Source organism: Nicotiana sylvestris, chromosome 4 (assembly GCF_000393655.2).
Source record: "Nicotiana sylvestris chromosome 4, ASM39365v2, whole genome shotgun sequence".
In the NCBI taxonomy this organism is placed as follows: domain Eukaryota; kingdom Viridiplantae; phylum Streptophyta; class Magnoliopsida; order Solanales; family Solanaceae; genus Nicotiana; species Nicotiana sylvestris.
The window spans coordinates 179453701-179477360 of record NC_091060.1 but is presented as its reverse complement, the minus strand read 5'-3'; the positions used below and the strand labels follow the sequence as shown (position 1 = coordinate 179477360).

The following is a 23660-nucleotide window of genomic DNA, read 5'->3' as shown; positions in this document are numbered from 1 at the left end:
CCAATTGGTCGCCAAACAATAGATGTAAGCGTTTCCCAAATGAAAAAGTTATTCATTCATCTCTAATCAAAGTCTCGGATTTAAAGCTAAAGTATATAATCGTCTTTTTTAGAGAGCGTTTTATTCCGAACATGAAATATTTAACTGAGAATTTAAATTAATTGGGTCCTAAGGACGCTTTACCTTCATATCAACGGTGAATGTGACCAGAGGCAGACTCAGGATTTGAAGGTTGCGGACGTACTTTTTGATTTAACCAAAATCTGCTTTGTATATAGGGTGTCCACTACTAATATATTACTATTTTCTAATGACACATACATGGGTACATAGAATCTTTTGCCGAACTTTACGGTGCCGGTGACCCCTCTACATGTAACTTAGGACCGCCTCTGAATGTGACCACCAAAGGATGTGGTGCAGTGGATAGGGCTGCTTCTTCCTTGACCAAAGGTTTCGAGTTCGAGCCCTGAGTATGGAAAAATTCTTAGTAGGGAGCGCTACCCCCAGAATGGGGCCTTACCCGACATGAATCCGGATATAATTGGGCTCAAATACGGATACCAAACACCCGGGTGGGAAACCAAAAAAACGGTGAATGTGCATGAATTTCATTTGGCGGACAACCTTTGATCACGTGGAAGTCCAAAGAAGTATTAGAGAAAACTGACAAATTGATTTCTTTCATTTGCCCCACTGTGAGTCTTTCTTCTTCTTTTGCCATGTAATTGGTGTCCTCCTATTTTAAAAAAAATCTATTTTCATCCCTTCAGTTCAATTTAATTGCCACATTAGCCCATGATGTTCTGAAAATGCTTGTCCATTCACAAAGTTTAATCTCAATTCTTCTGAACTTTAATCCAAATAAGAAGCTTTATTTTAACATTTGAGATAATTTAATTCTAGCTGTCCATTTCTTATTCAATCATTTCTTTAGGTTTATGTAAATTATCTAACATTCCAAAATTTGAGTAGAATAAATAACTCAAATAAGAACGACATATTTATAAATCAAGAATTTTAGATAGCTCCAACCTCCAATATACTCTTCAAAATGCAAGAAAATGACATGCTCGATGCAGAATTTTTCTGCATAATCATTATCAATTAATTAAGTTATTTTCTACAAATTGTATTTATCAGCATTTCCTATCAAAAAAAAAAATTGTTCTTAAAATTTGAACTAAAGACCCAAATTAAAAATGATGGGATCTCAGTCATACCATCACATATTTAATAATATTATTTATACCAGATTAATCATTGTACCTTAGGTAAATAACTCGATACATCCAAGATGTAAGTAGAGTAAAATTCTATTGTTTACACAACATAAATATGGAGTAACAACAACAACAATAACGATCTAGTATAATCCCACAAGTGGATCTGTTTAGGGTAATATGTATACATACCTTACCCCTACCCGAGGGGCAGAGAGATTGTTTCCAGGAGACCCTCGGCTCAAGAAAGCAACAGGAGACGATATATTAGTACCATCAATAGACTCATAATAAAATAACAGCAATATAAGAGATACGAAATACGAAATAGATGGATGATATAGTAATAACCAACAGATAAAGCCCTGCATCAGTAGACGACCAGTAGCATCTTCAGACTAACTCCTAACTGGCTAGACTCACTCTAGTGTGCTGTAGAAATATTCACAACTTTCCTCTAACCTACAACCGTAATGCTCGACCTCCATAGTTCCCTGTCAAGGGCCACTATGGAGTATATATTTTTAAAAAAATAAAGAATAAGGGCATAGATTCAATAGGAAAATGTTAAGGGTCTCTTCTTACATTTCCCAAATTAGTGGGGTCTAACAGAGATATCCAGAAAGTGAAGGACCACAGAGGGTCATATGTTTTTATTTATTTAAATAAAAGCCATTAAAACGAAACACATTTGCAGAAACAGCACGTAAGCAGAGCGAAGAAGCAAAGCACCATAGTTTGGAAGAGTGATCATGGAAACTAATTTCAATGTTTTATCGACTCACATTCAAGGCTCTTTTCCATCTTCTTCACCTCAAGTTTTTCCATTGGTAATTCCATCTAAATTCTACTACTTTAGCCGTTTTTAATTTCATTTTCCTTAATTTTTCTGGCTTAGTTTACCATTTGCAAGATGTAAATATTGTGAATTGAGTGTATAAAATTGAAAGAGAAAGGGGGGCAGTATTTAGAAATGAGTGTTCTTAGGTTTAGTGGATTAGTTTTTGAGGTAATTCTTGATTACACCTTTTTTCCTAATAGAAGAGGAGGAAAAGTAAAATATGTAGTATTAGATTAGAGAGTCCATCATATGTCCAGGGAAATGATAAAAATTGTTTCTTTTTGAAAATAAAATAAGATTGTTATGGGTTTGTAGGAAACAGGATAATACTGAGAAAGCTACTGAAGTTTATTTTTCTAACTTTGTAAATGTCTCCAATAATAGGTTTTATTCTCTCAATCTGAAGCAAGCGCTCTTATCAGACAAGTATCAATAGAAATTTGTTCTATCAAAGGGTACATATAATTGAGAATGTGTTCTTGGAATGGACCTTGCGAAGCGCAAATGCTACTCCAATAATTTCGATTAATTTGTAAATTTCTGTCAGATTACTGAGTTCAAATTTCATTTTTATCCTACCACTCAGTCCACATACAGGATATGCTGCATTTACTTGAGATGCTGCTTTCTTGTTCAATTATAGTGCAGCAACATTTCTTACATTTTCAAAAAATATCCGTGTAACCTTAAGAATTTTCTTTGTCAGGCTTCTAGAAATAAGATATGTTTTCCTTCTCAACATAGTTCTGGAGTGAAGTTTGGATCTCCGAAACGGTCTTGGGATATTTGTTCCACTCCAAAATCAAGAGCTAGAGAAGATGAAAGGGTATGTTTGATAATTTGATATGGTTACATGGAGAATATTGAAATATTTGAAATTTTTTTGAACTGGTGTTCATGCCTTATTTGATCTGTGCAATGCGTGGAGGTGTAAAACATGCGTTTCTTGGTCCCACCAATTTATGGTACCTTGAGAAAGAGGGAGCTCTTTACTCCTGTGTGCGTTCGTAATTTCACTACAATCTGTATGAGCATGGTGTTCCATATTATCAACTTCTCTCATTGTGATCTGAACTACTCCCTTGTTTGCCTTATCATCTTTGCCCTTCTTTTTCCTGCTTTCTATTTGCGACTGTTCTTTTCTTACTTTAGTAGAGGCGGAAAATCCAGAAACATTTGCTTCTTTCTGAAACCATAAAGTGCTGTATATCCTTTCCAGGGAAAGTGATACGGTATAAAATGGGTTTTTAGCTCCGTAATACTGTTCCTCCTTTTGATATAAACTAACTGTGGTGCATTGCCTGCCTAGATGAAGCACAGTTCAGCTATTTCCGCTGTTTTGACCGATGACAACTCCACATCATCCCTAGAGGAAGACGTTGAGACTGAAAATATTGGCCTCCTAAATTTGGATCCAAGCTTGGAACCTTATCTAGATCACTTCAGATACAGAATGAAGAGATATGCGGAACAGAAAAAGCTCATCGAACAACATGAGGGAGCCCTTGAGGAATTTTCTCTAGGTAACAGCCAACAGTTGTGCTTTAGGCAATTTGACCTAATTTCGAAGATGGCTTGTTTATACCTACTTTGACTTTGAAAGAGAATTTTGCCTACCTAGGAGTAAGTGTTGGTTCCATTTAGGAGGCATTTGGCAGACTTTTCAATCTTTTAAAAAGCTCTTCATTTTGGGTCTTCAAAAAAGTAGAATTTTTTTCAGACAAGTGAAACACTCTTGAGGTACTTCTCTGAAAAATAGATTCAAAAATGATCATCCAAACACGTTTTTCTCCAGGGTACTTTATCCACAAAATCTCTCCAAATTGTTGTCCAGTCGGGGTTTGGAACCATCTTAAAGCAATTTTACAGTAAAAAAAAAATTCTCTCTGTTGCTTCGCAATATCCTTCTACAATCATGACTTACTCTTTCTGTTCAAAATCGGTTCCGTAACATTAAATTAATGATACCGCTGTTGAGAATTAGCAGGGCTTTCTTGTGTAACTTGCTCTCCTTTTGCCCAGGTTACTTAAAATTTGGATTCAACAGGGAAGAAGGCTGCATAGTCTATCGTGAATGGGCTCCTGCTGCTGAGTAGGTCCTTTTCTTTTACAATACACTAGTTTCCATCATCATAACACATTTACCTATTCTTGCAGCTTCATTCACTTTATACATGTTGTAATTACTACATTGTTCTGCTTCTAATTAACTCATCCACGATACAGGGAAGCAGAAGTTATTGGCGATTTCAATGGATGGAATGGTTCCAACCACATGATGGAGAAGGACCAATTTGGTGTTTGGAGTATTAGAATTCCTGATGTTGACGGTAACCCAGCCATTCCACACAATTCCAGAGTTAAGTTCCGTTTCAAGCATGGAAATGCAGCTTGGGTAGATCGTATCCCTGCTTGGATAAAGTATGCCACTGTAGACACTACAAGATTTGCAGCACCATATGATGGTGTCTACTGGGACCCACCACCTTCAGAAAGGTTTTGTTATTCATATCTTGAAGCTGAATATTGAACTCATTTCTTCAGAGCATTAAAAGTATATTTTTTTTTACTTGTCTTTTTATGTAAGACATTGAAATTCTAAAGCTAAAAGAATGTGTCTCTATTAAGTTGGACTTGATTCAAACTTTCCCCCTTCTTAACAAAATGAGTCAATCTATTAGTGCTGCAGAACTTACTACTTTGGCAATTAATCAGGTACCACTTTAAATACCCTCGCCCTCCCAAACCCAAGGCTCCACGAATCTATGAAGCACATGTTGGCATGAGCAGCTCTGAGCCACGTGTAAATTCGTATCGCGAGTTTGCAGATGATGTTTTGCCTCGAATTAAGGCAAATAACTATAATACTGTCCAGTTAATGGCCATAATGGAACATTCTTACTATGGATCATTTGGATATCATGTTACAAACTTTTTTGCTGTGAGCAGTAGATCTGGAAATCCAGAGGACCTTAAGTATCTGATAGATAAAGCACATAGCTTGGGTTTACAGGTTCTGGTGGATGTAGTTCACAGTCATGCAAGCAATAATATCACTGATGGCCTCAATGGCTTTGATGTTGGCCAAAGTTCTCAAGAATCCTACTTTCATGCTGGAGAGAGAGGGTACCATAAGCTGTGGGATAGCAGGCTGTTCAACTATGCCAATTGGGAGGTTCTTCGTTTCCTTCTTTCCAACCTGAGGTGGTGGCTAGACGAGTATAACTTTGACGGATTTCGATTTGATGGAATAACTTCAATGCTGTATGTTCACCATGGAATCAATATGGGATTTACAGGGAAATATCATGAGTATTTCAGCGAGGCTACAGATGTTGATGCTGTGGTCTATCTAATGTTGGCCAATAATCTGATTCACAAGATCTTCCCAGATGCAACTGTTATTGCCGAAGATGTTTCGGGTATGCCCGGCCTTGGCCGACCTGTTTCTGAGGGCGGAATTGGTTTTGATTACCGCCTGGCAATGGCAATCCCAGATAAGTGGATAGATTACTTGAAGAATAAGAATGATGAAGACTTTTCCATGAAGGAAGTAACACGGAGTTTAACAAATAGGAGATATACAGAGAAGTGTATAGCTTACGCAGAGAGCCATGACCAGGTATTACAAATTTACTTCCACACTGAACAATTCTTTGAACAATTGTTAGATAGAATTCAAATATATACGTCACAAAGTGTAAAAGTACTTCTTTCACATGGGCTTCAATATATCGGTAGCCATTGAATCTCATGATAAGTTATTTATCCAGTGACTTCTAGATTTATGTTCTCTCTTATTTTGTCTGCTGGAAACAGTCTATTGTGGGTGACAAGACCATTGCATTTCTCCTAATGGACAAAGAGATGTATTCTGGCATGTCTTGCTTGACAGATGCGTCTCCTGTTGTTGATCGAGGAATTGCGCTTCACAAGGTTTGTCTGTTCTGATTGCATTTTAAGGTTTATATGAGTTTGTCATGGAAACTCTGGCACTCTTTTTGAGGTAACCACTAGACAGTTTTCAGGATTCTGATGGATAATTCAATTTTCTGTTTATCTTTTTTCTTTTCTGTTTATGCTTTGTTTTTTTTGATATCCTTCTTATTTGGAGGTCTTTTTTTCCATCTATTCACTATTAGCTTCTACTCGCAGATGATCCATTTTTTCACGATGGCCTTGGGAGGAGAGGGGTACCTCAATTTCATGGGTAACGAGGTATTGCTTACAGCTTTAGATTTTTGTGATAATTACTACTCCTATTAGTTTGGCTTACTGGAACAAGATGCATTCCTCAAAAATGGCCTGAGCTGTTGAGCATGCTAAGGGGTTGGAAAACAGAGAAAAGCAGCATGATGAATGTTCCTTTGTCTAGTGATTTCTATTATGTTGCGGAAAACAACATTATCTTAGAAAAGTACATTGTTTACTTCTTCATATATAGCTATAGAATTTGCAAGTGTATCTGTTTTGGAGTAATTGTGAAATATCTGATGAACTTTGTTGTAGTTTGGCCATCCTGAGTGGATTGACTTCCCTAGAGAAGGAAATAATTGGAGTTATGACAAATGCAGACGCCAGTGGAACCTCGCGGATAGCGAACACTTGAGATACAAGGTTCAGTATTTTGCCTTGCAGCTTGTTAGATATCTATGAATCTTAGATTGCTTTCTTGTATGCCTACTTGGTTCAGGGGAGGATTGCTCATTTCATCTTTGTCTGCTTATTTTCCATAGACAAATTTCTCATTGTCTTTTAGAGATCTGTGTATTAAATTCATTTACAGACTTAATTTCCGGCTTACCGCCTTGTTTACTGCCAGTAAGCCCTTGTTGAGCAGTTTAAGTTGATTCTATGAAGCTATAATTTCAGGCTAGCAATCCACGTCCTGCTATAATTGTCGGATATTTTCGTTCTTTTTCTTTACATGAAGTAATACTAATTGAATGGCCTAATCTGATATCTATATTTCGTCCATCTTTCCTCCCCCTCATGTTGAAATGCAGTTCATGAGTGCATTTGACAGAGCCATGAATTCACTCGATGAAAAGTTCTCATTCCTTGCATCAGGAAAACAGATAGTAAGCAGCACGGATGAAGATAATAAGGTACAATCATCTAAAGTTCAAACGTTGGGTTTATGGGATGCAGTTGCTTCCTTATGTTCAAATAGGGTTTTGTGTGCGCATCACAGCACATCTTGAATTACTTTAGTTATTGAGTTTCCAAACAATCACTTTTATGAATGCTGTAATTCTATCCAAGGACAGGTAGAAACCGGTTCACATTCCTTTTTTTTTGACGATGGATTTCATGTTTATTTAATCTAATAGCTAGTCAGTTCGGTAATATCTCTACAGATTAGTTACTTCACTTTGCAGGTTGTTGTGTTTGAACGTGGCGATCTGGTATTTGTTTTCAACTTCCATCCAGAGAACACATATGAAGGGTATATAAGTTTTACTTATCATGAATTTATTGCTCTGCTTGTTGTTCAATGTTCTCAACAAGTTTTATGGCAAAGTTACTGAAACGAATCTATTTACACATTGTCTAATTTCACTCTTTTTCTGATCGTCACATGACGAAAACAGGTATAAAGTTGGATGCGACTTGCCAGGGAAGTACAGAGTTGCACTGGATAGTGATGCTTGGGATTTTGGTGGCCATGGAAGAGTAAGGAGTTTGCTTGAATAACCTTTGATAATAATATAGCAGATGAAGGGGACACTTATCTCACAAGGAGAATTATTATTGTTTAATCCAACTGTCTAAGATTGGAGGTCTTTGAGCCTCCTGCCCCCCCCCCCCATGTTGTTTAGTTAATTCAAAAAGGAGAAAACTGTTTACTGATGATCTTTGTCCTAATGATAATGTGCAATATGTTCTTTTGACAGGTTGGTCATGATGTTGACCATTTCACATCGCCAGAAGGAATACCTGGCGTTCCAGAAACAAATTTCAATGGTCGTCCAAATTCTTTCAAAGTGCTGTCTCCTGCACGCACATGTGTGGTACGGGTTCTTGCTGGGGCCTGCATTTTAACGTGGTTTTGTTCATTGATTATTTGAATGCATACTGGTATTTCCCGAAAGATCTTAGTGTGCATACGTTAGTATTGATTACCATAACTATCAGCAGTTTAGACTGAACACTAATCTGAAAGGTATAAAGACCCATAATCAGATCTGCCTTTGGCATCTACGCTACAAAATAATTCCAAATTCTTCTCTGTTTCCCTTGTCCCCATAACACATGCATGTAGCTTCGGCGTACATACAAATTAGGTGAGTGATTAAAATTGAAGTTGATGGGAACTGAAAACTGCCCTTTGGTAAAAGTAGGAATAGCCATAATCATGTCCACCTTTGGCATATGCGATATATACAATAAATTCCGAAATCTTTTCTGTTTTTATTTCCCCCCATGACTCTTGCATGTCACTTGCTATCATATGAAAATTAGGTATAAGGATCAATTGAAGTGGATGGGAACTGAAAATGAGGAACCTTGTTTATGATGACAGTGTCATGTCTTGCAAAGTAAAAAAATCTACTGTTCTGTGTGGTGCTTTGTGTTTAGAATAGGTCAATATAAAATTTCTTTATCTAATAGAAAATTCTTTTGTTATTTAAATGGTGAAGCAACTGAACCTCGTCTTTCTTTTTGTTTTTCTGCTTCTTTTTCACTTTGTTTGAGAAGGCTTATTACAGAGTTGAAGAAAGCATAGCAGAAACCGAAGATGACCAGACAGCCATTTCTAGTGAGCTGCCAACAGCCAATATCGAGGAGAGTGACGATATACTTAAAGATTCACCATCTGTAAATATCACAGATGCTGGTCAAATCGACTTAGTTTCTATTGAGGAGAGCAATGAGGAACTTAAGGATTCAACATCTGTAAACATTAGTGATGTTGTTCAAACTGACAGAGATGATTCGTATGCAAACGTCTGGGATGATGACCAGTCAGATGATTGACCGATGTTCTACGTTGGTGATCTGTCAGCATATGATGTTTTCAGGGTGGTAGCGTCGACTAATGTTATCATAGTTTTTTCTTGTTTATAGTATTTTCTCTACACATATTGGCTTCATATTGGCATCTGATCGTTGTACTGGTTGTAAATAGAAGAAATGCATTTGCATGGGTGTGTTTCTTCGAAATCTCCCCAGTTTTGGGTGCTTTGCCTTTGGAGCCAAGACTCAATTTGTTCCTAGTGCTAGCACTTCTTATGTTACTGGTTGAGTATATTGTAATAAAAAAACTGATATATATATATATATCAATTCGGTATTACTGTTAATTAAGTTGCTTTCAGAATTATATTATACTTGTTCTCCATTTTTTTATCTCAAAGTTGAATTTCTGTCGAGCTCAATGGTAATATACCATTTACGAGATCAACAGACAATTAAAAAGACCGACCCAAGAGTTCTAAGTTGGGGCCTGAATTGGTATTTCATTTCGATTTTCTTTTTATTTGAAAAATTAAAATGAGTATGGTATTATTTTGATTTACTTTTGAGTTTGTTTTGTGAGGATCGATTTGCTTTGTTTTGCTCCTCTATTTTGTTATGTGAAAATTTAATAAACATAATGTTTTGCTATCTTTCTTGAAGAATATATGCCGCTGCATTTACTTCTCCTTTTATGCCAAAGTTTGCCAAAGTTTTTTTTGAAAGCTTCAGGTGTTTGTTTCGAAATTTTTAAAAAAAAAAAAAAACTAAGAAATGTCTCAATGATCTTTTTAAAACATTTCCAACCCAAATTCCATCGCAATTTTGATATTTTCTTTTCTTACTTTGTGTTGTTATAGTTGCTCATCGGTCGGTTCGGTTCGGTTTTGAACATTATCGGTTTTGCCTATCGGTTATCGGTTTACAAATATCATAGCCCTATAACCAAACCGATAAGATATTGGTTATCGGTTAATCGGTTATATATCGTTATCGGTTCGGTTATCGGTTTACCCGATAAGATAAAACAACTAAAAAAATTTGCAATATATAAAACAAAGAAATCAAACTGCCAGAACGTGTAAACTGCCAACTTTTGTTGTTTCTTAACAAAAGCACGCTCCCACTTCTGTGCAGTATCTACTGATGTCTGGCGGAGAACTGGTGGTGAGTCTTGCGTCTTGACTCTTGGGGGCTGCGACGGAAACAAGAATGAGAACTGAGAGACAAACGACTGAAGACTGAAGAGTGAAGAGGGAATTAGGAAAATAAATAACCCTAGTATATACTTAAGGGTAAATTAGTAAATTACATCATTCTTATTGGGTTATCGGTTTTTACCCAATAACAAAAATGCAAACCGAGCCCGAACCGATAACCCAATAAAAAAAAATTTAACCCGTTACCGAACCGTTAACCCAATAACCCAATACCGATAACCCAATAAAGAATTAACGGTTCGGGTTATCGGTTTTACCCGATATATGCCCACCCCTAGTTGCTTATTCATTTTTTTTTAAATAAGATTGTCCTCGTTTCTTTGATACACTCTGTAGAATATATATTTTGTTACTCAATTTATAAGATATCAAATCTCAAACTTTATATTTATCGTATAAAAAAAGAAAAAAGAGTACGATGGACCATGCACTATATATTAATAAAATTATTCGAGATATGAATATAAAATTAATCATCAATTTGGATAACAAAAGCTAATAAGGGCATCAAGCCATCAACCATAAGGGGAAAAAAAAGAAAAGAAGAAACCGAATTACAAAGAATTGACACAAAAATGCTATAATAAGAAACTTGACAACACATTATGCCGAAAAACATTTTAAAAAATATTGCTATTGGGTCTTTTTTAATTTAATTCCCAGCTACTAATTACTTATTTTACTAATATAATTGTTAATGATTTTGATGAATTTGGTGGCCCGATTTGGAACTCTCGGGTCGGTTTTTGCTAATATTGGGTTGATATAGTAAATGGTACTATTAGCATTGATTGATCTGAAAGAATTACAGTCAAAAAATGGAGCAGAAGAAGAACAAGTACAGTATAATTGTACCCACCTACAACGAACGCCTCAACATTGCTCTCGTCATTTACCTCGTCTTTAAGCATCTCCCGTAATCACTTCTTCTTCGTTTTATCTTTCTCTATTTGCTATATCTTTTTTTGTGATCGCTTATGTTGGAGTTTATAATTTTTGAATTTTTTTGCTTATATTTATCCCCAAAATGGGTTTTGTGATCCAGTTCATGTATGTCAAAAAAGATTTTTTCCCCCCTTCTAGTTCGATCTTCTAGAAGCAATTTAAATTTGGTAATGAATTGCTGTTGTGTAAAGGAAATTAATTCAAATTGTGTAAATTTATCACTTTTAAGGTGGTTTATGTAATATCCGATCAGTGACGTATTCGATTAACCTATGATCCAACTATATTTGGGTTCATAATGGTTTGTTGAAATTTTAGGTATATGATCAGCCGTCAGGAATATTTGTATTAGCTCGTTTTAGCGGAATGTAGCATGGATGATTGGGGGTTTTGGCAAAAGATTGTAACTTTGAGCATGTTAATTGATTGGTAAGTAGGAAAAAAATTTGGCTTGCAATCTGATTTGTTCGGAGGGTTGTTGGCACTTATCACTTATCAGGAGTTAATTTTGGAGGCGCTCCGCAAAGTATTTAACAGTTCTTGGACGCATTGTACACTATTTCAGTTATTTTCATTTAGCTTCTGTCTTTCACATCCTTACCATTTTGTCATGTTTGTTTGCTCATTGTTAAGAATGTTGATACTTATCCACGAGACAATGGATTTTGGCCAAGAAGACTTTACTATAGAGATTGATTTATCTAGATGTCGCAATCCTGTTTACCGCATCACATTTGGTTGTTTATAATGACGCAAAAAGTTCTGGCCATATTCACGACATTGTTTAGTGGCTTTGAGGGAGATGATCCCATTTTTTGAGGACCAGAAGTCACCTTTTCATTGTATTTGAATGATATCTCACTGTTGATTTCTTTCTAGCAGTACTTGGAGGTGATAAAATCATGTAAAAGTTATAAGCAGACTCTTATAGTAAGTTTTTCTTCCTGACTCAGGGATGTTGATTTCGAAATAATTGTAGTGGATGATGGAAGTCCAGATGGCACACAGGATATTGTCAAACAATTGCAGAAAGTATATGGAGAAGATCATATTGTTAGTAGTTCCTTGCTTCACCCAGTTGTTGCACATTATGCTTCCCTGCTTATACCTACTTATCATCTCATTTTGCTCATTTCTCTTGTTGACTACAGTTATTGAGACCTCGAGCTCGGAAACTTGGTTTAGGTACTTCTGCTTTAAGATGATAACCTTGAATTATTTTGATAAGAAGATGATAACCATGAATTATTCTCTGACGTTCCTCTTATCTTAGGCACTGCATATATTCATGGTTTGAAGCATGCCTCAGGCAATTTTGTTGTCATTATGGATGCGGATCTTTCTCACCATGTAAGTATGATTGAAGATAAGGGCTTTGTTTGGTTTCCTTTTATATTTTCTCTTTTTGTTGTTGTTGGAAAAGGTCCTTTATCTGTTTGTTTGAACATCAATTTTTTTTGTTGGAAAAGGGACAGAAGGGGGATATGTGGAGTATAGTTAGTCTGTTTTTGCTTGATGTCATGGAAAGAAACAATTCAATAGCTCTGGTAGTTCACAGATCATCCACTGTTTTGAGTGTGTATATCGAATAATTTAAATTTTATTTTGTGGATTAAGAGTTATTTTTCATGCCCTCTCATTTTTCACATACCTTGTCTGTGCCTGCTCTGCATTACTTCTGGTCAGGGGCGGATTTAGGGGGGCGGGTGAACCCCCTTCGCCAAAAAATTACACTGTATATGTATGGCAAAATCTGTTTTTTACCTCTATATATTAAGTTTTGAACCCCCTTAACACAACCCAAAAGTGTAGCTTAGTGGTCAAGGGAGTTCAAAACTTCCTAAGGTCATAGGTTCAATTCCCACTAGCTACAATTTTTTTTTAACCCCCTTCGTGGAGATCCTGCCTCCGCCACTGCTTCTGGTATACTTTCCCCCACATATACCACCCCTCAAAAATAAAAGAAAGGGACAACTGAGACGTTGTAGTGTAGGAAAACAAATATGAGTGAGCTTTCTGAATTTAATTATGTGACCCCATTGATAAGTCTGGCTCTCCACTAGACCGGGATTCTCCTTTTCTCTTCTTTTTTCCCCCTCATTTCTCCTTTTTTCCTTTTTCTATTGGGGTGGGATGGGGTGGGGTGGGGGTGGGGGGAGGGGGTGGTATGGGTGAAATTCGGGAAGGGGCCTTTGGTAAGCATGCGTTCGTGTTGAAGAGGCATAAGGCGGTGGATTTTCTGGGCTTTGATAGCTTATTAGGTGAATGTATGAATCTCTATACTGAGCTTATTCTTCTGTTTGAATTTTAAATTTTATAGTTGATTCTTTTATACTCTTTTTTACAGCCAAAATACCTGCCAAGATTTATCAAGTGAGTATATATTTTCTTAATTTGCATTTTTCTTGTAATGGTGAGTACTAGAACTACAAATTTTATGTCCAGGAAACAAATGGAGACAGGTGCCAGTATAGTTACTGGAACTCGATATGTTACTGGTGGTGGTGTCCACGGATGGAACCTTATGCGCAAATTGACAAGTAGGGGAGCAAATGTCCTTGCACAGACATTACTTTGGCCGGGTGTATCAGACTTAACTGGATCCTTCCGGTATGCTTTAACTTGGAAGTAAAGGAAAATCAGTGGTTCTATGAATTGTAATGAATGTGTTTAGGAAATGTAATTGCATAAGAGTTTGCTTAGATTAAGATTACCTCTTAGTGTCTGGGACTCTGGCTTGGAGATTATAAATCTAATAGTGTGATGGATTGGGAGATAACAATAATAGATGTTAGACTTCCTATAATATAGGAGGGAAGTCTACATAGAAAAGCAAGAAAGACACCATACTTTTATATGGAGAATTGATTTGGTCTCAGGAATCATTGTTTTGTGTATGATTTTGTTATTAAGCAACTGAATTATCATTACGTAATTTACTCTTATACTGGAGCTACCATGTGCCTTTTATACACTGGTAATGCTCACAGCTTTTGTAATTTGTAAAATCGGTGTCTGAAATTGAATTGCTTGTTTTGAAGGCTGTACCAGAAATCTGCACTAGAAGACATCATAAGCTCTTGTGTAAGTAAAGGATATGTTTTTCAGATGGAGATGATTGTTCGGGCTTCAAGAAAAGGTTACCGCATTGAAGAGGTAGCTAGAGTCATGAATTTACTGTTGAATACTAATTGATCCACCGTATTATCATTTGGTTGGACCAGAAAATGTGTTCTCGTTTCTCATCTTGCTATTCATTGCACAATTTATGAGCTCCGAAATGCTATTCTAATAGAAATAATGATCCAACCTAATGGCAGTTGTGAAGCATTTAGTGTATCTTCTCTCTCTCTCTCTCTCTCTCTCTCTCTCTCTCTTTCTCTCTCTCTCTCTCTCTCTCTATCTATCTATATATATATATATATATATATATATCTAGAATGCTCTGGGAAATTCATTCATTTTGTGTTCTATTAGTTTGCATTTCACTCAAATCTGATTCCAAAATGTGGTTTTGGCCTCTGAATCACTGTTACGCTTTGAGTGAGTGATCCTTGCATTGCGTTAGTCTTTCAACTGAGGAATTTCATTTGAGATTGCTGGTTCTGCTTTTTACTTGATTGGTTCCAGTCCGCGAAAGTTAAAGATCTCAGTGTTTGTCAGCAAAGCCATTCCATTTTGAGGTGAATCACGTAATTAGGGATGGTGATTCTTTATAACAGGTATCTGAGCTGAGATTGTTGGGATTTAGATCTGTATCTGTAGTTGATCTAAGTGACATAGAAGTTGAAGTTTGATCTGCTACCACGTTGGCTGATATTGGTGCCCTTTCATTTCATCGTGTGATGGAATGAGCAAGGGAGAAAGGATTACCGGCCATGTACTCCATAGTTTGGTTGCAGAATACTAGTAGCTAATCAAATCTGATCTGTTGGTATATTCGTTAGGGTCACTGTGATTAGTTTAGACGAGGTAGTTGAGACGTGGAAAATGGTGGAGCCTCTACTATTTCATTCTCGGGTGTTACCACCTTTCCACATAGAGTGGTGATGAGGAACTGTCTGTTCTTCCAGGTCACACAAAGTTATAGTGATGGGAAACAACAGAACTATTGAGTGTTTTGCTGGGGCTTCAGGGAGTTGTCAGGAAGGCTGTTGGGCTTGGTGGTTGGCATTGGCTGGTTTGAAAAATGGGTTCAAGCTACAAAGAAATGCATTGAATGTGCTAGAACCTCCCGGGGGTGGGGGTGGGGTGGGTGGGTGGGCAGAAGGTGATGATTATGACTTTGGTGACTCGAGCAGCGGTTAAGACATTGGTGAAAACGAAAACCATCACTTTGCCGCTGGTGTGCGTACAGAAAAGTGAACAACCTACGGTTCATTTACGACACCATGGCCTTATCTGGACCAGCAAAGATAATGAGCCATGACAGCAAAGTTGAACCTAACTATTTTGCAGCCGAGGTGAACTTGGCAAAACTATGAACTGGTTCATTATGGAGGTGCTAGCGAAACTTCAACCAGCACATAAAAATGATCAGCTGCTTAGTCCAGTGCAGTAGCACTTCTCGATGCAGAGAGTCGACGAGGCACAAGTGGTAGTGGATTTATCCGCAGCCGAGAGATTAAGATCAGATCACACACACACATTGAGATTTTATGACAGGGAAAGTTGAAGGTTGGATTTTTATCTGCAATATATGCATATAGAGTAAATATTATGAACCTATTAACTCAGTTCAGCTAACTTTAGACTACTAGTGGAGACTGGGAGTTTCTTTGTTAGCTATCCCCCAATTAACTCTTGGATCCTAACCTTGTATTTTGCAACGGTGACCCGTTTGATATTTATAACCATCATTCCAAGAAAAATAAAGAGTCAACCTGCAGGAATATATTGTGATTCTTTTACGGCTATGAGAGCTCTCTTTATTAGTAGAGTATTATTTTTCCTCAGTCAGTCAACCCCCCCCCCCTTCCCCCGGGTCTCTTCTCGTTTTTTGTTTCCTATATCAGTTCTTCACATTTAGTCCCTGCAAGTACTTTATTGGTTTGTTTTATTTGTATGTTGTACCTTTCATCTTTCTAAAGGTTTAGTGTAAATTCAAGTTTTAATTTTGCTATTTGTAGGTTCCAATTACTTTTGTCGATAGAGTATTTGGAAGTTCCAAGCTGGGAGGATCTGAAATAGTGGAGTACCTGAAGGGCCTTCTGTATCTTCTGGTTACAACTTGATATGGATAGCAAGCTGTGACAATCTAAAGACTTGAACTAGGACCATTTAACATATTCTTTTTCTTTTTGCTTCAGCTTAGGTGACAAAATTTTTGATTAATGAGCTATTATGTGTTGGAAAGAATGTTACTGAAGTAAACGCTACTTTGGCTTATTTTGTGGATGCTGCTTTTCAATATTGGCTAATACACTTGTACAAGTTGTCTGTTATCAGATAATGTCATAAAAGGGCTTCCTTTTTCGGATCTTTGGAATAGTTTTAGGTCATTTTGATGCAGGGTCTAAGCAAATTGATTCCAACATTCTGTGAATTTAACTTGCATTTTCTAGCTTATATATGTCTACCTTTGTTGAATTACTGAAGGAAACTGGTGTCATGAAGTTGGACAAATGTGTAGCTCCAGCTGAATCTTCAGCATCACGAGTCACAACTTATATAACCTGCAATAAACTGTTTTGGTGCGCACAGACATGTGCAAGGGCGATGATGTATGAGATGAATGTGGTGGTCAGCTTTTATTATGATTAGTAGGGTTTATCATTTCTCTTTGTTCCACTCTTTCCTTATTTTTTGCAAGCATGCTGTTGCTGGTGTTTACACAACTTGCTTGTTAAGTTGGCTTCTTCCTTTTGTAGAAAATAATTTGAATCAACAGGCGTAACTTGTTACTATGAGATACATTGACTGGAAATAAACAGGCATAACTTCCAATGCTAGTTAAATGGACTGCTTTTGGTTCTGCAATGGAAAGAATGACAGATATATAAACACATTAAGATAAGCCAACACATAAAAGAAAAGCTCATATCACAACCACCCATAAAATTAAACTGAAGCTATCAGCTACATAGCTTCTTCAATATACTTCAAACATCAAAGCTGCAAGTGCTTCTCAATTTGCACAGCACTAACCACATTTTCCATCCAAAAGTTCAAGAAACTACTCCTATTACTTTTTGTTCAATAAATAAAAGGTCTATGGAAAAATCAAACATCTGTAGGAGGTAAAAACAGGTTCATCCCAACTCAAATTTTCCTAACTCTTCTGACTGTAGTTTTCCTCTCTGAAAATCCAACAAATTTGTCCATGCTCACGGGCAATGGTGGCTTCTTGTTCTCCTTACTAGCCGCACTTCTCAAGAAGTACCTTGGAGTTTCTCTCCTCTCAGCTATTGGAGTAGAAGCAACTGATTTCCTCGCGCTTTGGTACAACTTAGGCTCTCCTCTTTTCTTGGAAGATTCAACTCTAACTCCCAAATCATAAGCTGGTTTCTTCTCATCTCCTGTGTCGCCTTTCTTCCTCTTCAATCTCTCATTCCTTCTAGCAGAGTACTCTTCGTAAAACCTTCCCCTTTCAAATAAAGGACTTCTCTTTGCATTCATTGAATCAGAGTTTCCAATAGCATTCACATCCTCATTACCAAATTCATTCTTCACCATTTTCGCTAAAGCTCTTAGTTCACAAGAAATTGTACGATACTCTGGACGAAGTTCCCATTCTTCAACATTGCTGCTAGCTCTTTTAGGCACCTGAGTTTTTGTCAAAGAACCTGCATCCAATGAAAAAGACTTAGCCAAAGAGAAGATCTCTAAAAACCATCAAAAACTAAGAAGGATAAGGGGTCCTCAGATTTTGTCATTTTCCAACTACTATATAAGGTGTGAAAACTTGTCCCTGTTTTATACATTCAAAGAATAAGAAAATTCTGTTAAAACCATCAAGTTGGAGAACGCAAAAGGTGTCTTTCATTTTGTATTTCAGTTCCAACTAGTGTACTAATAACCTATTTGGCCAAGTTTCTCCAAATTCAAAAAAAAAAGTGCTTTTTTCAAAGTTGAAGTGTTTGACCAAGCTTTCAAAAGAAAAAAAAAATGCTTTTGAGGAGAAGCAGAAACAGTTTTGGAGAAGCAGAAAAAACGTTTTTTTTTAAAAACACTTTTGAGAAAAATACACTTAGAAACACTTTTTAAAAGCTTGGTCAAACACTAATTGCTGGTCAGAAGTGTTTCAAATTAATTAGCCAAATACAAGTTGTTTCTCATCAAAAGTACTTTTGAGAAAAACCTTTTTGAAAAAATACACTTTTCAAAATAAGCTTATTTTTGAAGCTTGGCCAAACAGGCTATAAAGCATGGAAATTGGTTCCCTTTTTATATTCAAAGATCTTAGCCAAATCAAATTCCCTAAAAACCAAAAGAAAAACAACAGAATAACAACAACTAAGCTCCAATCCTCTATATCAATAGTCAACACAACACCCTTTCATTCCAATACAAACTCAAAAAGCAAAACGGTCCCAAGAAATTTTCTTTCACCTCTAAAACTACTGTACTAAGCATGAAAATTGGTTCTTGCTTGTGTTCAAAAAACCATCAAAACCAGAAATGAAAAACAACATAATAACATCCATTTCTCTTCATTCAAATACAAAAATGAAAAAGCAAAAGAGGTCTTAAATTTCTTCTTTCAGCTCTAACAACAAATACCTGGTGGGGTACGAATGGCGTTCGGAGTGGATTGAAGAACACGGCGAGTACGAACGCCAACAGGAGATCTAGCAAGTGGAGGTTTACGGTCTGATCTTCTCATCATCATCTTGGAAATGAACACAAATCAAAGCTTGAAAAATCTGAAAAAAAAGAATTAAAAAACACAGAACAATAGGAAAATTGAAACTTTAAGAAAAGGAGAGAAGCGGCGGAAAATGTGAGAGAACAAAAAAAATAGTGATTACCTTAGTGCTTTGAGCGTTCTTCTTCGGCAATATTAATTTATTGTTGTTAATTTTGTCCTATTTGAGAGCCTTTTATATAATTTGAATTTCGCCGTAAAGTTGGGAGGAGCGTACCAACGGTCAAATTCAAAGATCGGACGGTTTCAAATCGTCTGAAATAAAAGAAAGGATTGATGGAATATTATTGCTAGTACTATAAAGACAAAAGTTCTATATGGAGAATAATATAATTAAATTCTTTGTAATATGATAATGAACTTTTTTTTTTCAGTTTATAAAATTTCAACCTCAAAATGTAAAGTCTTTCTTCAAGAGACAATGTAAAGGGGCATTTGCATCTATACTCGCTTTTTGGGTAACGTTATAACTTGTGTTCACTTTACAAAAAAAATTGCAAGCATACCCACTTTTTCGCGTAACTTCAACATACGAGGCTGAAGTAGCAAAGACAATCACGCAAAACTTCAGTATTTTGATAGACGGAACTGAAGTAGCAAGTGTACTGAACCAAGTGTGCTGAAGTTTTTGTTTGTAATTCCTGAACTTAAGCATAATGGCTGAAGTTTTGTTCTCTATTTGTTGAAGTTTTTTGTTTATAATTGCTGAACTTAAGCATAGTAGCTGAAGTTTTGTTCTCTATTTGCTGAAGTTTTTTTTTTGTAATTACACTAAATAACCTGAAGTTTTTTTGTCCTGGATTCATTAGTTTTGTCATTAAGCTTTTTCAAAAATTTCAGCAGAAGATGCTGAAGTTATTTAGTTCATTTATAAAAACTTCAGCACTAAATAAGCTGAAATTTTTTTGGTCCTGGATAAACTTTTTCAAAAACTTCAGCAGAAGATGCTGAAGTTATTTAGTTCATTTGTAAAAACTTCAGCACTAAAAGCTGAAGTTTTTTTGTCCTGGATTCATTACTTTTGTCATAAAGCTTTTTCAAAAACTTCAGCAAAAGATGCTGAAATTATTTAGTTCATTTGTAAAAATTTCAGCACTATATAAGCTGAAGTTTTTGAAAAAGCTTTCTAACATACTAGATAAATAATCAGATTGCCAACAATATCTAAATCATAAATTTTGAAAACAATAAGCGTGAAAAGAACAGAGTTATCATTGTCTACTAACTTACGTACGTGAAAATATTCACAAATTATTGTCTACTAACTTACTTTTTTAAATAATCTGATAAACTTATTTATGACAATCATCCCATGAACTGAAGTTTCCTAGCAGCACCAACAACAGCAGAAGAAAGGAGAAGAAGAAGATGAAGGAGGAGGAGAAAGGGGGTTGAAGTTGTTTAAAAAGTGGGTACAAGTTCAAACTTTTTAAAAAAAATAGATATAGATTAAATGGGGGCGACCAAATAGAGCGCCCCGTGTAATTTTTACCAATGTAAAGGAGCTATACTTTTTACTATTTATAGCAATTACGTTTCAATCAAATTGGAGTCAACTATATAAATTTGCACGAACCATGTTACTCTATTACGCTCATTTGTGTCTAACTAACCTAATAAATATAACTTTGGAGTCAACTATATAAATTTGCACGAACCATGTTACTCTATTACGCTCATTTGTGTCTAACTAACCTAATAAATATAACTTTGGAGTCAACTATATAAATTTGCACGAACCATGTTACTCTATTACGCTCATTTGTGTCTAACTAACCTAATAAATATAACTTTTTGTATGTTATTAATGTATAGAGTAGAAATTAAATCTTTTTCGAGATAATTCAAATGCTGAATTTACTGTATAAATTGTCTAAAACTCCAAAATTACCAATGAAGTTCTGCTCTAGTGCAAATGATGAGGTTTAATAATCTTAATGTTTAAAATTTATAGTTCTCCTTATAGTGAATTTCACTCACCACCAAAAGATGTGGTGCAGTGGATGGGACTGCTCCTCCCTTAATCAGAGGTTTCGAGTTCGAGCCCTGGGTATGGAAAATTCCTTAGTAGGGAGCGCTTCCCCCCGAATGGGGCCCTACACGGCCCGAATCCGAATATAGTCGGGTTCCAATGCGGATACCGGACACCGGGTAGGAAACCAAAAAAAAAAAAATTCACTCTCATTTGTTCAAAGAACAAGCACAATATTTCCAGTCAATGTTTACACAAACAAATAAAGGAAAAACAATTTGATAACATCCCGTGTATATAATTAAAATAATTTGATCACATGCTGTACATTCATTATTAGTTTGATACGTGAACCGGCAGCGAATAAATTTGTTTTCCCATTTAGAAAAACCTTCCATCTATTTCTTCAAAACTTTCATAATTTTGGGGAGAGATACAATTAAAATTCTGTAGGGATATGTAAGTTAAATCATAGTCATTCAAAGGAGCAATCTGTTTTTTTTTTTTTTTAAAGTAAAAAGCAAACCACACAATAGCGAAAACACTATTCAAAACCCGGAAAATACGTCAGTATATTATGTTGGAGTTCCAGCATAACTATACTTGAACTCCAGCATATTATACTGAAGTTCTAGGATAAGTATGCTGGAACTCCAGCATAATATAATGGAGTTCCAACATAAGTACAGTAGAACCCCAGCATATTATACTGGAGTTCCAGCAAGTATATCGGTCCAGCATAATATACTGGAGTTTGGAGCACCAGTGCTCCAGTCTCCAGTATATTATACTGGAGCCAACAAAGTATATCGGTCCAGCATAATATGCTGGAGTTCATACACAGGTGCACCGAACTCCAGTATATTATGCTGGACCGGTCTCTGTTGCAGAAAAATAGCGGCTATTTTTTATTGACTTAGTAAACGCTGACTATTTTTGAATGACCAGTCCGAAAACCGGTTATACCATGCTATTTTTACTTTTATTTGTTCTTGGCTGAGCCCAAATGTAATTAATCTTTCTATTTTGTTCTTTTAGTCATTGGGCCTAGTTGGTTACAGTTGGACCTCCGGATCCAATATATAATTTTAGTTAGCTTTTGTATTAGGTAGGTGTGAACATGGACCGGGTTGGTTCGGTTTTTATTAAAAACAAACTAACAACTATATCGGTTTGGATTGGTTTGATTTTGTCGGATGTTTCGAATTTTCGGGTTTTTTGTTACATGAATAGTATGTCAATCTTAGTTTGTTAAATCTTTGATAAGTAAATATGCGTTTAATAAAAATTAAAAAAATTGACAAGCATGTGATCTATTAAAATATTCTTATGAGAATTTTCTTAGTAACACATGATAGTTATTTTTTTAGTTGTCTGATAATAATTTTTCGTTAATGTACACTTTCAAGGTTAACCAAATTAAATAATGAAACATAAAAATCAATATAATACCTAAATAATGATATGTTCTATTTAATTTTCAATTATCGAAATACCACTTCAAATATAAGAATTTAATAGATATTGACATATGAATTAATATGTAATAACAAAGAGATTGACGCATTTCAATAACACCTGATAAGAAAGTGATCATACAACACATTACTTAAAGTTGGCAGAATGGCCTAGTAGACTCTTATACTTATTCAGATGTGTCATCCCGGTCCTTATATTCTGTGGAGTTTCATCTAAACACTTCTAGTTTATCAAAACCTTATTTCATAAATCGCTCTAACCGTTGACCGAACACAGTTGGCATTTATTTTGCTGAGTCAGATAATTGCATGGTTACATGCAGTTAAAAGCGCGTGCGTCAATTAATTTGATTAAAGAAGTTATTAGAAAAATCATAAGAAAAAAAAATAATAAAATAAATGAAAAAAGATTGAAAAAATCCCAAAGACCCCAACCCCCTTCCACCTCTGCTTTCTCGTCATGACCACTTCCCGTTATAACCCCTTCCAACACCCCCGTTCCCCTCTTCCTATCTTCTTCTTCCCCATTATTTTTCGCCCAACCCCTTTTTCTGCCTCCCTTCCTTTTTATTAGGTTTTGATGTTAAACAAAATTACCAACATTAAAATATTTTATTAATTTCACTTTTAAATTCCTTGTTGGCCTCCTCCCTTCGTCATCCACCACCAAGATTGAGGCTCTTCACTAATGATTTGCCACCGTTAAATATTTTTCAATCAATTAACTTCGATGAGTTTTGAAGAAGAATATAAAGGTTTATATTGTTTTGGTAGGTTTTATGGGGGTTTGGGTGAGAGTGAAGGCAAAAAAGAAATTAAAAAATTGAATCTGTTTTATTTTTATTTGGGATATATTTTCTGCCTAAAATATGATTTCAAATCTGTTTAGATGGAGCTTTTGAGAAAATAGGATAGAGTAATAGATTATGGAATAAAAAGGGAACGGAAGGAAGGAGTTTCATGGTGGCCGAAGAAAATTTTCGACCATAGCAGTGCAGAACAGTAAGAAGAAAGTGATGGTAGGGAAGTAAAGAAAAATAAATAAAAAGTCAAAAGAGAAAAATGATAAGTCAAAGTTATTTTAGGTTTTTTGTCTAAATAAAAAATGATCTGGCATATTTTTATCTGATGTGGATTCTGACATAGCGCGACTG

The 23660-nt window shown here is 35.8% G+C and overlaps 3 protein-coding genes across 3 annotated transcripts; 2 read left to right on the top strand and 1 right to left on the bottom strand.

Moving 5' to 3' along the window:
- The first annotated feature begins 1917 nt into the window (after positions 1-1917).
- LOC104234205 (1,4-alpha-glucan-branching enzyme-like) lies at positions 1918-9371 on the top strand. The gene is made up of 14 exons (XM_070172428.1): positions 1918-2053; positions 2771-2890; positions 3374-3587; positions 4087-4156; positions 4291-4560; positions 4780-5686; positions 5884-6000; positions 6220-6282; positions 6574-6681; positions 7071-7172; positions 7446-7513; positions 7659-7740; positions 7962-8078; positions 8767-9371. The coding sequence occupies exons 1-14, from the start codon at positions 1976-1978 to the stop codon at positions 9043-9045; spliced, it is 2595 nt and encodes an 864-aa protein (XP_070028529.1). The 5' UTR covers positions 1918-1975; the 3' UTR covers positions 9046-9371.
- Positions 9372-10893: 1522 nt separating this feature from the next.
- Positions 10894-16668, top strand: LOC104234206 (dolichol-phosphate mannosyltransferase subunit 1). The gene is made up of 8 exons (XM_070172427.1): positions 10894-11160; positions 12143-12242; positions 12341-12374; positions 12463-12539; positions 13537-13562; positions 13635-13799; positions 14231-14345; positions 16319-16668. The coding sequence occupies exons 1-8, from the start codon at positions 11063-11065 to the stop codon at positions 16421-16423; spliced, it is 720 nt and encodes a 239-aa protein (XP_070028528.1). The 5' UTR covers positions 10894-11062; the 3' UTR covers positions 16424-16668.
- Positions 16669-17229: 561 nt separating this feature from the next.
- On the bottom strand, positions 17230-19243 carry LOC104229374 (uncharacterized). Its single transcript, XM_009782013.2, has 3 exons — positions 19160-19243; positions 18912-19054; positions 17230-17974 (listed from the first exon to the last, which is right to left on the bottom strand). The coding sequence occupies exons 2-3, from the start codon at positions 19018-19020 to the stop codon at positions 17451-17453; spliced, it is 633 nt and encodes a 210-aa protein (XP_009780315.1). The 5' UTR covers positions 19021-19054; positions 19160-19243; the 3' UTR covers positions 17230-17450.
- Between the last annotated feature and the right edge of the window lie 4417 nt (positions 19244-23660).